Here is a 13,277-nt window from a genome sequence, read left to right as displayed (position 1 = left end):
TGTGGGTCATTGGAGGAGACACGGTTGCCAGCAGCAGTCCCAGCCTCACGGGATGGGCAGCTGTGAGGCCCTTAGCCAACCTTACATAAATACAGATGCTGGACATGGCACCACCAGCCTCAGACCGAGAGCCCCCAGTGGCGTGAGGAGCCACGTTCTGGGACTGTCTGACACTGTTAAGGGAATCCATTCTATGCAGTCGCATGGGAAGCTACTACATTAAGTAACAGATATAGAACTGTATTAAGACACAGCAGGCAGTATATGTCCCATCTCCTCTCCTGCCCATAAATCAGAATCCCAGTACCAATTCCTTTGAGTTCTTTTTCACAGCCCCTATACACATAAACTTTCCATTACATTATGGGGACAGGTCACAATACTGCTGTTGATGCTTTCACTGCCTGACACATGCACTCAAACTGGGCATTTCTCCAGCACCAGCAGTGGTCCGACAGCTACAGGTGGCCCAATTCTTCCATTTCATGGGTACACACAGGAGAACCCTTGCTTACAGGTTAACTGAGCTTAGGGAAATTCTGAATAAGATCTCAGTAACACCCTATCACTCTAGGTACTTCTACCGCACAAAACCCCTATTGCTGAGGCCCTTCAGCTCCCTGGAGGACAAGTGCTGCTTGCTGGGAGGGACCTGCAACATGTGCAGCACCTCACATGTGGCCTCCTCAGGAGCACATGTGCTCTTCCTAAAGGCCGCACTTGGGACGGCCACCAGGAGCAACGTCTATGTCTCATTGTGTTCTCATTTCCCCACCAAGGAGGCATCTAATCACACAGTCAGGTTGGAACAGGGTTGTTCAGAGCCACACCCTCACAGGGCTTCCCCAGATGCCATACATGATACCCAGCTGCCTCTGAGGGTTGCAGGGATCAAGTCCTCACTGGGTTGAGTACTTACCTAGCCCTGTCTGCTCTTTTGGTCAGCACCTCCATCTGGTGTTCGTCCATGAGAAGATATCTCAACTCAGCTTCTTCTCCAGAGTCAGGTGTGTGCACTGGAGGGAAAGTGGGGACTGGAAGGCACAGATCCCTCCTGGGGGTGAAGGGGCTCTCTGGCCTTAATGTAGACCGCTGGCTTGGTTCAGAAGAGGGAGATACTTGAGCATATGATGAATGTCCAGTTCTTTCTCTGATGGTGCAAGTACTCTGTCTGGCCACAGATACAGCATCCCAGAGATAGAAGGAGTGCTCCAAGTGTTCAAACTGGGGGCAATTAGGGCCCTCATCAAATACTCACATAACAAAGCACATAGTCATTATACTACATTGTCTAGCAGGGATTGCCCACAGGGAGCGCACATCCTCCAACACAGGCCAGGAGAGCCCAGGGACATAGAATCCACTGTCATGTTACAGTTCCCATCGAGGTTCCCACTCTGCCCTTAACATTGTCCTACTCTTCTAGGCATATAACCACTTGCTTTATACCTACCACTTGCATTCTCCCTCTCTCTCTCCCTCTCTCTCTCCCTCTCTCTCTCTCTCTCTCTCACACACACACACACACACACAAAGGGAGAGAGAGAGAGAGAGAGAGAGAGAAACATTGAGTACAGGTACAGTCCAACGGGAGGAATAACTCTGCTGTTGACCTGGATGCTAGTAGTCATCACACACCTCAAACTCTTCTTGCATTGAGCATTGATTTCCATTTCCCATATCCCAGACACAAAGCAATGCTGCCAGCCCAAGTCTTTACCCACTGTGTTTTCACAAATATCCCTCCTAATTCAGCTGAGCCTAGAGGGTTTTCTTAGTTCAGGAACTTGGAAGAGGCTGCCAGAGAAGTGATCAGAATATTCTCCTTTTCATAATAGACTAGAAGAAAACAATTCAGTCCGTGACACACAAGCCATGAAACACAGCTGGGCAGCTAACAGGACAGGATGCCAGGGATGGGGCTGGTCCCTGAGTGGACTGACCTGAAGCTAAAGGACTCAGGTGTCTGTTAAGATAAAGTGGTCTCCACTTCAGCTTGTGTGGAATAGCTGTTCCTTATGTGGACCAACACACACACGCACAAACATGGTATTTGAAAAGAGAAATGCTGCCAACAGGCTTTCCACATTGCAAATATACAGGCACCTGGAACTTTTGGTAGCCCTTTAACATCTATTAAATGACAGTGGAGCTGTGTAGGAGAAGGACACATGATGTGTCTAACCCAAAGGAGCGAGCACAATGCTAGATTTTTGGACACGGATAAAGATTAATGGGGCTTCATGAAGACAAATAACAAATCATGGGACAATTATATTTTTTGCAGAATTGGAAAGGGAATGGAGAGGTACAGGAATATCCCTATGACTCATGTGGGATGCTACCTTTGCAGGGTGAGTAGCTATAATGTCTCAGGCTCAGCTGTAACTCACACAAATGGCTTATTCAGCCTCCATACATCAGTTACATTGGGGACTCAACTTCCCTGTGATTCTAGTGTGAGGACTAGCCATAACAACACCTTTCACTCAGACCAAGGCATCTTGGGAGCAAGAATGCCCCGTGGGCATTGGCTCTTAGGTAGGAGCAATTCACAGACTCTTCAGCAAGTCCTCACTGAGCACATACTTCTTTGGGGGCATGATTCACTTTAAGGTGCTGGGAGTGCGCAAGATGAGAATCTGCCCAGATAGGTGTTCTCACTTCCCAACACACCCCTCTTTCTATACTCCCCATTGGGCAGCACTCAGAGGCAGAAGGGGGGGGGCAATCACTGGATTTACAGTCCTACATTCTGGGTCAGGATGCCACATCAGAATTCTGGGGCAACTCACATCTCTGACCCTGGTTTGCCTAAATCATAAGTGTCATTGTTTAGTATGAAAAATCTCACAAAACTCTTTTGAGAATTAAATAAATCTTCGAGGACATACATCCAAATGAAAGAACTCACCATTAAATTTAAAATGGAAAAGGAGTGCAAATATTTTCAACTTCTATAACAGGGAAAGGAAGCATATTAAAATGTTTGAAGTGTTCCCACACACCAAAGTGAAAAACACTATTGGCTTGATAGGGAAACTATCAAATGAGAATATTCCAAGAACTATGAACATAATCCAGTCTGCCCCCTACACATAAAATCAAGGAAAGAAAAAAAATTGAAGCAACAGTGACACAGACTGACAAGACCAGTATCTTGAAACATGTGAAACAAGGGGAACTCTGCTACATGTCAGTTTTTACAGGTACAGCTGGTCTTGTCTCCTAAACACTCAAGTAAGTGTTTAAACTCTGATGTCTTAATATTAGTGCTGGATGCATTAATAGTAGCGACCTGTTCAAACTGTGGCAGATAGGAGTTGGGTCTGGTGGGAGGTATCTAGACATTGGAGTCATGCTCTCAGAGAGTGGTCCATATGAGAGAATTGATGATTAATTGAGACCAAGTTTGATTTATTTTCTCTCTCTGCTTCATGTCTCACCCCTTGTTCATCACTCTGCACCTGCACCAGCGTTTCCAGTAATCAGCATTGCTTCCCTTCTCATTTTCATTGACATGTAATCTGCAGCAATATTAAATGTAGCCATTACATAAACACATTTTTGTGGCATTCTCTTTGAAACCGATAACAAACACTTGCATTCCATAGCAGAAGTCTACCAATTAATAGCTCCAGCCCCATATAACCATTGAGGTTGCAGTTTATTTCCTTACATATTGTACACCCATTAACATAGATTTGTAGTTTACAGTTCCAGATTTTGCCTTCAAATTCTAATATACAAAATTATAACTTTCTTGTAACTGTACCTGCTCCTGTATCTTTCTTCTACTGGAGATTTTCAAATATTTTTGACTTTCCTTCTGATCAATATTTGTGCCAGATCTTTACATTTGTTAGTAAGAAATTATACATTACCACCAACGATAAGCTGTTCTTGGATAGAAACCAGCTGTAGCAGGTCTTCATGGCCCAGAACTGTTAATAGGACCTACAATGAAAGAGGAGTCTCTCTGAGCAGATTGAAAGCAGGGAGTTCTGGAGCTGGCTGTTATTGGAATACCAGAGCTGACTGTTAAGTTTATAGGAGTCCTGAGAATCAGGGCTTGAATAGAGACATTATTAAAAACTAAGTTCTGTCAACTCACAGTCACATCTATTGTATTGAAAACACATGTGACACATGCTTGAAGTTCAGAAATACCTAATTATTTACATGCGTTCTACTATTGTACATGTTCTGTGGTTTATACTTATTGTACCTGAATGGTGGAAGTATATTACATCCCAATTTCTTCATCCATTTTAGCTTAGATATTTACTTGAGAGAGAGTGACAGAGAGATAGACAGAGATGGAGAGATCTTCTATACTCTGGTTCACTTCCTAAATGCCCACAATGGCCAGGACTGGACCAGAACAAACCACAAACCAGGAACATCATTTGGGTCTCCTACGTGAGTAGCAGGGGCCCAAGTACTTGAGCTATCGCCTAGTGCTTACTTAGGCACATAAGTTGGGAGTTGCATTGAAATTCCAGCAGCCAGGCTGGAACTGGCTCTCATATAGGGAATGCTTTGCATTGCAAGCAGTGTATTCACCTACTGTGACACAACACTGGCCTTTCAGCTCTGCATTCATGGACAACCCTTTGTTATCTAAAAAGTGCAAATGTGACAACTTAGAGCATTTCCCTCTCTCCCCTATGTCCTAATAAGCTGTTATTAAAACCTTTTCCTTCACAATACTGATTGAAATCGATTCACTCTGCCTGTGCTCTGGTTTGTTGGATATGCTCAGATTGAACTGATGCCATTCCATAACATAAGAGAGCCAGCCAAGCCATCAAAGAAGGAGGTACATTTCTCTGAAGGGAGGAGAGAACTTCCACTTTGACTATGGCCTTGTCTAAATAAGATCGGAGCTGGCGAACTCAAGAGGCTTCCATAGCCATGGCAACACATGACAAGAGCCTAGGTTGATTACTGATGCCATAAACAAGAGTGTCAATTGTTAAATCAACAACAGGAGTCACTGTGCACTTACTCCCTATGTAGGATCTCTGTCCTTAATGTGTTGTACTATGTGAATTAACGGTATAACTAGTACTCAAACAGTACGTTACACTTTGTGTTTCTGTGTGGGGGCAAACTGTTGAAATCTTTACTTAATATACACTAAATTGATCTTCTGTATATAAAGATAATTAAAAATGAATCTTGATGTGAATGGGATGGGAGAGGGAGCGGGAGATGGGAGGGTTGCAGGTGGGAGGGAAGTTATGCGGGAAAAAGCCACTGTAATCCAAAAGCTGTACTTTGAAAATTTATATTTATTAAATAAAAGTTAAAAAAAAAGAGAGCGCCAAGGCACGACCCATAGTGCTCTGTCTGGTGAAGTCTTAAATCTATGAAATGGAGTAGTACATCCCAAAGGGAAATAACAAAAAAAAAAAAACACTATTTACAAAGATGTCCTCAGATTCCCCCAAATATGCCATTGAGACTATTTAAAAAGTGACACAAATCTCTGTGGGGGGGGGGGGCGGTGGGTGGGTGGGTGAGTGGGTGGATGTTGTACCAGTGGCACATCTGAAAAGCTCTGCAGGGAAATGGAGTTGTGTCTCAGATAAAGGAAAAGGCACAGGAAAATGGGCATCACTCCTTCCCCTAACCTGCATCACTAAGTTTCTTTAGCGCCCCTCTTCTCATGACACATCCTTTCACCAAAACACGCTTCTTTCAGGGCTGGTGTTGTGACAGAGCAGGTAAAGCCATCACCTGCAATGGTAGCATCCCACATGGGTGTCAGTTCATGTCCTGGCTGCTCCACTTCTGATCCAGCTCCCTGCTAATGTGCTTGGGAAAGCAGAGAGAAGATGGCCCAAGTCCTTGGCTCCTGCACTCACATGGAAGACCTGAAAGAAGCTTCTGGCTCCTGGCTTTGACCTGGCCCAGTCTTAGCCTTTGGGGCCATTTTGGAAGTGAACAAATGGATGGAAGATCTCTCTCTCTCTCTCTCTCTCTCTCAGCCTTTCAAACAAATAAGTAATTACAAAAATACACTTCTGGGCATAGCAGGTAAAGCTGCCGCTTGCAGTGTCAGCACCCTCTACAGGCACTGGTTCAAGACCGGGCTGCTCCACTTCTGATCGAGCTCTCTGCTATGGCCTGGGAAAGCAGTAAGTAGATGGCCCAAGTGCTTGGGCCCTGCACCCGCATGGGAAACCAGGAGAAGCACCTGGCTCCTGGCTTCGGATCAGCATGATGCGCCGGCCGCGGCGGCCATTGGAGGGTGAACCAACGGCAAAAGGAAGACCTTTCTCTCTGTCTCTCTCACTGTCCACTCTGCCTGTCAAAAAATAAAAAAATAAAAAAAAAAACAGCAGCACTTCCTCATACTGCATTAATACTTCAAAATAGGAGCTGGGTGGAACTCATTATCCCTCTGATTCTTATGATCTTGATTGGTCGCAATTCCCCTAACATTGATTCACGTTGTACCCTAAGTAAACCAGCATGCCATTGGCCAGAGATGTTGGTTTCACTCACAGAGTACTAAAAGAAGAAACCTCAGCCACCACTGACAAATTTAGTAACTTTACATACAAATCCAGAATATCATTTTCTCTAATAAAATCTGCACATTGCTAACAATGCATTCACCTTAGTGCACACAACAAATACCTTGCAGCACGCAGCTGCTTCCCTATTAGGGAGAGCATATACTGTCAGTTGTCCACAGCCAGTAGGGCCTGCTATAATGTGATCTGCTTGATCCTGTGGTTGTTGCCACTCCCAGTCCTCTGGAAACTGGAAACTTGCTATTCCAGATGAGGACAGATACTCAATCGCACAGTGAATAAATGTCACTACTTTTTCCTCTATTGTCTTCTTATCTAGTCTAGATAAGAAATCCCACTTATAAGGGAAGGTGATACTCATTTTGAATCATGAGTTGAACATGTATATTACAGTCAGGATTGTCTAAATTCTGGTATGGTTACCAAAGACTCATACATCCCATGCCTTACAGCTAGATGTTATTATCTATTCACTCACACAAACCTAGATACAAAGTGAAGCCACCATAAATACAGGTGTGAATGTACAGAGTATGTCGATAATTTTTTTAAAAAATCAACACATGAACTTAATGCAAACCCCATGACAGATTCATCTGGTAAGGGTATATAATTCTGTTTTTAATAAGAGACATAAAAAAAGATGCAAGTATCCAAAGGAGTAAGCTATGGAGGTACAAGAGTATCGAACCTCAACCAAAGAATTCCTCCACGTATTAATAAGGCTCTGCAAGTCTAAAAAATGCCTGAAGTCTAAAAAATGCTCTAACAAATGATGTTCCTCATTTAGCACTAATGATTGTGCAATTCAAAACAGCAAATCATATAGGCAGCTCTAACCATGCCTCATCCTTTGGGATCCTAACTCAGATGCAGCCCAGATGTCCACCAGGCAGTGAGTTGGAGGTGGCTGGCCTGGGGCACTCAGCAGGAATGGGAGATTGCAGTGTTCTTTCTCCAGCAGGAGCTATAGACAGAAAGGATGGATTCAGAGCCAGGTCATATCCACATCCTCTCCCTGGTCTCCCCTCTTGGTTTTCCAGCACCATCATAGATTCGTCACCATGATTACTGCACAAGCTTTGAAACTCCTCTGTTTTCCGTATCTCAGTCTTGCCTGCTTCAACCCATCAACAATAGTCACCACATGCCTTTTTGCCAAGCCCAGTATCTGGGAATATTCTTCTAGCTCTAGTTCAAAAAGAATCCCTTGCTCCTCACCACCTGCAATCTCTGGTCAGGCATCACACTCTATGATTGGTAACCTGTGCAGCTTGCACTCTTCTGTCCCGGCAGTTCTTTCAGATCTATTGTTTCACTTATACACCCACATACCAGCCTTGTCTGAGGGTGCCTAGCCCTGATCCTCAGACTCCCAGGTGTTTCTCCTACTAAGAGCTCGTACAGCCCATCTTCTTTGGAAAAATCATTGAGGTTTGGTTACACAACTCAAAGTGAGATGGCAGCCAAGTTCCACATGGAGATTAGACCAAAAGACCCTAACGGCAGGTACCAGACCAAGCCCTTTAGACCTCTATGTGTCTTACCCAGGCCACAGCAGACCACAGTTGTCTGAGGACAGAGTACTGCACTGAGATCAAGAACCTGGTTCTCCCACTTGTTATGCACATGTAATAGAGCAAGTACCTGCCTCTCTCAGAGGCTCAGTTTCCTTGTTGCTTGACTTCAGGACACAGAACGCATCACAGAACACAAAGCTTGACATTCTCAAAGTCCACTGGGCAACGCTCAGGTACCATATCAGGGATCACACTGAGGAGCCATATACCCAGAACCAAGGAAAGTCAACCCACTGAACCTGATTTCCCAGTTAGAAACTGCTGATTCCTGCTCACCTCAACCCACCTATTGCTCTCTCCCAACTATCCCCACCTTTGGGGTGCCCTTTCAAGGGCCTGCTACCTGGAGGGCCACAGGGCTGGGCCAGAGTGGTGGAGTCAGTTGGCACTGGGCGAGAGTATTTCAGAGCCAACAGTGCCTCAGCAGCCTCCAGCTTCCGCTGACACTCGGAGGCAGCAACCACATCTTGCTCAGAGCCTTTCTGGACCTGGAAAGAAAGGCCATCAGAGAACAGTGCTGGAAAGCCACACCTCCTCCCAATGAGACAAGTGTCCCTTCACACCCATATTCCCTTCAACCACCCCCCAACCTGCTCCTGCCCACGTCACGTAAGCTCAGCCCACACCAGGTTTCTGGACCCCACACCTTCCCCAGAACCTGTGGCTGCAGTAGACGAGGGTCAAGGGTGGCACAAGGCTGAAGGATCAGTCTTGAGCATCTGCAAACAAGGAGAGGAGAGGCCAGGGGATTAAACCCTCTGGCAGACACATAGCATCAGTACACAGAAAGTGGGGCAGAGTTTCTTGTCTGCAATCCAAAGGCCCATGGGACCATATTGTTGTGGCTTGAGCAAGTCTCTCTTCCTGTTCCATCTGTTTATGGTTCCACACCTCTTTTGCATATGTATCCTGAGACTCTAACTGCTGCCAGCCTTTCTCCCTATGGCCCTCAGGGAAGATGATGGGAAAGCACAGGTGGCCATGTTTTAATTTGCAAAGCCCTTGGAGAGATGTTATTGTCATCCCTATTCAAGGACTGGTTCTCATCTCCATGTTGCCTGATACCCATGGACCTTGAAGGAGAAGCTTGCCTCACCCACACATTCTTCCTAAAATGGACCCCTGGAGTTTCCTAAGGGCCTTTAATGGCCCTCCCTATCAGGACCCTGCTTTGAAGCATAGGTCTTTAAGCCTGTCCATCTGATAAACTGGAACAACTTCCTTAGATAGCTGAACGCTGATGACATAGCAGGCCTCTTCATAGTCTTCTTTTCAATGATCTGTACATACAATTATTGCCCTCAGAACAGAGGTAGGAAATGGAGGCTGGGACACATAAAGTCCTTGGTCCAAGGTCTCACAAATGGGTAACAGCAAAGCTGGGAGAGCCCTGACCTTGCATGTGTTTCAGATCCTGCCTTCTCCTTGGCCTTAACTTTTTCCTTTTCCTCCTTCTGCTCTTTCTCCCCTGCTTCTTCTTAATTCACAGTATCAAGAACAAGGTTTGGCACATGACAGCACAGGACACAACCAGCTCATGGCTAGCACTGTACTCACGTGCCAGGCAGAAGAGTGGGCCCATGGGGCTGACCACAAATAGCAAACATCTGTGGTGGCTCTGTGGTCACTGGAGCGCAGGGCAGAAATGTAAGTTCTGGCGGATGGCTTAACAGCAACATCCCTGGGGGTATCCCCTGCAGGGCCAGAGAGCACAAGCTTCAGTCAGGTGTGAGACTGTCCAGGAAAGTAAGAGTCTGCATGTTTCGAGATGAAGATAGGATCCCATAACCATGGAATTCTAAAGGCCTTCAAGACCAGCCAGTCGATCATGCCTTTTGCAACAAGGGAAATTGGGCCCTAGTGTTGCAGATGGAATCCATGCCTTTGGGACAAGTAGAAAGCATGTGGGCAATGGATGGATGGGAGCTTTCCCAATTGGCAACAGACTCTCCTTACCTGACTGGGGATGTAGCAAGGGCAGGCCTGTGGCTGGGGCATAGTGTTCATCTTCCCATCTGTGAAAGACAAGGGAGCACTTTGTTTAACCTCTGCTTCTCCCCTCACCACATCAACCCCATGTCTCTCAGGTATAGCCCCAAATTGAGTTCTCATCTCACCGTGGAACTTTCTTACCCACCACCTACTCCCCAGATCTTTCCTTTCTACAAACACTTGCTTGACAACATTGATGACTGTTTATATTTAGGCAAGCTATGAGCCAACCAGTAAATTTACCAAGGCTGCACCACAATTCCGTGATTGGGCTAGTGACTGAACTACTCACGTTTCCTCCACCCTAACTCAGGCCCACTTCCTGGCTATCCACTTACGGTGCACTGCTGCTTCCATGGCCATATTCTTGACATAGAGGTGAGTCCTGGGAGCAATAGCCATGCTCTTGATCATACCAAGAGTCAGGTGATTCTGTGCCCCCTGTTCCCTCTTCAGGGTAGTCATAGTAGGCAAGGCCTTGCAAGGTTCCCTAAAAAAAGAGATTTCAATTCTAATGTTAGTCACATTTAGAAAAGACCCAATCCCTCTCCTTGTCAGACACCATACTCACAAGAAAAAGACAGAGTTGTGACACTGACAGGCGTGGAAGAGGCAGACATGCTCCTGGCCCATAGTTTGGGCAGCGATGCCATGGTTGTGACAGCAGAGGCAAAGACCTACAGCTCCTCTGGGGCCAGGTTCAAATCCCCACGGTTCTCCAGTCTCATGTGTTCCAGTGTACTTGAAGTTGGAGGGGCAGCTGTGTACAGCATGTATTTCTTGGGGTTCCATATTTCTAGGATCAGAAGCAGAGGTCAGAATGGCCACGTGATCTCCTATTTCCACCATCCTTCTTCTGTCTTTGGAAAACCATGTTCAAGAGTTGCATCTCCCTTTTCAGTCCTACTCACCATTCTTAACAGACAGCCCATTCCCTTTTTTCCAATGAAAGTTGGCTTTGTCCAACCTTCCCACACTAACCTAATTACTACTGTAGCCTCCTTCAGAGGGAACTCCAGTCATGCATACCTTCTTCTCCTGATCCTTGTCATCCTTGCTCGCATTAACCCTTCTGTAGGTGAGTCACTTTTAAGGGACACATATGCACTCCTGGTCCCCTTGAACAATCACTACCCTGCCTCCTGATGGATCACCCTGCACACTGCCAAACACAGCAAGCATTCCTGACATCCACATCAACAATTGTCTTCCTAAACTCCTGCATTCATGTACTGACACACATGTGTTTATGCCCCTTGCACTGGATTGTATTATCAGACTCAAGTATGCACAACGTTCAGTTTCCCCCTCATATACCATTCTGACTTTTTTTCTTGTACTCCACCATAATCTTGATTTCTTCCTTACTTCCTCCCCTCACCCCTTGCCTTTAAATTGATTACCGTCTCACTCCCCAGAATGCCTTACTGTACTCCAGGACCCTGGCCCTATTTCTGTTATTATTTTCTTTTATCCCCTCTGTCATTCCTTGGATTCATCACTCAATAATATTCATTGCAAGGCCTAAGAAGCCAGGTCCAGCCCTGGCCACCATGCTTCTATCTCCTCATTGCACCAGTTTTCCTCTTGGACCCCCAATCCTCTCTGCACTCACACAAACCCATGCACTGCCTACACCAGCTTCCTACTCTCTTCCACAGACTTTACATGCACAAGCAGTGGAAACTGCACAGCCCAGCTCCCACTGCACGCCCTATCTCATCTCCTAAGAAATCACAATCTTTACCGTCTCCCCTCCTCAAAATCATGGCCAGGGACATATGGCTAGTAACCAGGAACCAGGGAAAGGGCTCCTCCCAGAGGGGGTTCCACATGAGGGCTACAAGTGAGTTAGGACTTCAGGACCCAGGAGGGGACTCCACCTAGGTGAAGGCAGGCAAGGGGTTAGGGGTCCAGTGTGCAGAGAGGTAGTGTGGAACAAGGTATGGGGAAAGAAGGTCAAATTCTTGACACCAGCCTTTGGTTACCCAGCCTTCAGCAGCTCAGATTCAATCAGCTCAAAAGGGAACCTGAGGGAATCCTAAATTCCTCTGCTGGTGCCCCCTCTGGCTCTGTCTGGCTCCCTCTGGCTCCCTCTGGCTCCATTTCCAGTTCTTCCCACATGGGCCAATAAGATTTGAGTACAGTATCTTACCCCACCCAGTGGCCGGCGACCAATGCACTTCCAGATCCGCCGCTACTCGGTATCTGCCGGGCCTCACACTTCGTCCCAGTGTGGCCTCTACCGGAACCACCAGTAACTCCTGTGGCACCTTTCTTGCCCAGGGTACGCTCCTTATTTAGACTGTGAACCATCTTGAGTGAATACATGTTTACAACACCTTAAACTCCTTCACTAATTTATGTATAAACAGTACGCATTCTTGCGCCAGCCCATATTCCTATGGCAGAGCTTCTCAAGGCAGATTCTGCCCCTGAGCGAATATTTGTTGACGTCACAGACATTTGGATGCCCAGTCACGTGTCTCACGTTCTGCGCTCCCTGCTCTGTTGTACACACGGATTTCCATGTTCCTATGCCATTACCTCACTGTCTTAATTTGTATCACCTAAGCATCCATCTTGATATCTGCTCAGGAGAGTCTCTGTGTCTTCCTGATCATCACCAAACCCATCATCACTATTGCACACACACACACACACACACACACACGTTTCTGCATGTCAGATTCCCTGAAAGCCCAGTTGCCATGAATTTCTAGTGTTTTTTCTGAATATATCAGGTTACTGAAAATTGGTTCTCTGTAAGATAGCTACCAGATTGGAATGTCTCTCCTTTTTGGTGGGTCTTCACAGTCATAATCTTTCTGTTTAGATTAATTTTTATCTTTTATAAATTCATATAATGTACATTTATTACATGTTCCCACAACAGAGTGTTGCTGCTCTTGTATTTGCTGCTTAAAATGTCAATTTATGTGGGTATGAATAATAACAATGCATTTGGATTTTTCAATTGCATGATGATCTTCAACTCAGCCACCATGATATCCTCTATTATATCTTTAAAAATTTTGTCTATCACCTTCTGGGATTTTCTCAGTAACTTTGAGAAATATAATTTGGAAATGTAATTCAATTGAGGATCTTCTTACTGTGCTGGCTGTTGTGCCCAGTGCAAGGTCTAACAGAGATT

At 45.8% G+C, this 13,277-nt stretch overlaps 1 protein-coding gene across 3 annotated transcripts; it reads right to left on the bottom strand.

Annotated features, from left to right (window-relative positions):
• Window positions 1-2,487: 2,487 nt before the first annotated feature.
• On the bottom strand, window positions 2,488-12,534 carry LOC103351877 (doublesex- and mab-3-related transcription factor C1). Of its 3 annotated transcripts, none has more exons than XM_070066779.1 (8): window positions 12,276-12,534; window positions 10,692-10,916; window positions 10,459-10,610; window positions 10,085-10,143; window positions 9,686-9,822; window positions 8,775-8,847; window positions 8,472-8,616; window positions 2,488-3,957 (listed from the first exon to the last, which is right to left on the bottom strand). In XM_070066779.1, the coding sequence occupies exons 1-8, from the start codon at window positions 12,449-12,451 to the stop codon at window positions 3,932-3,934; spliced, it is 993 nt and encodes a 330-aa protein (XP_069922880.1). In that variant the 5' UTR covers window positions 12,452-12,534; the 3' UTR covers window positions 2,488-3,931. The 3 variants fall into 3 exon arrangements, with proteins under 3 accessions (XP_069922880.1, XP_051683714.1, XP_069922879.1); XM_051827754.1 differs by lacking the exon at window positions 2,488-3,957 and adding an exon at window positions 7,265-7,515; XM_070066778.1 differs by lacking the exon at window positions 2,488-3,957 and adding an exon at window positions 7,265-7,515 and having other exon boundaries at window positions 8,787-8,847.
• Window positions 12,535-13,277: the final 743 nt, after the last annotated feature.

This window comes from Oryctolagus cuniculus, chromosome X, assembly GCF_964237555.1.
Source record: "Oryctolagus cuniculus chromosome X, mOryCun1.1, whole genome shotgun sequence".
In the NCBI taxonomy this organism is placed as follows: Eukaryota; Metazoa; Chordata; class Mammalia; order Lagomorpha; family Leporidae; genus Oryctolagus; species Oryctolagus cuniculus.
The sequence above is the reverse complement of the archived record's forward strand: the minus strand, read 5'-3'. Positions and strand labels throughout refer to the sequence as shown.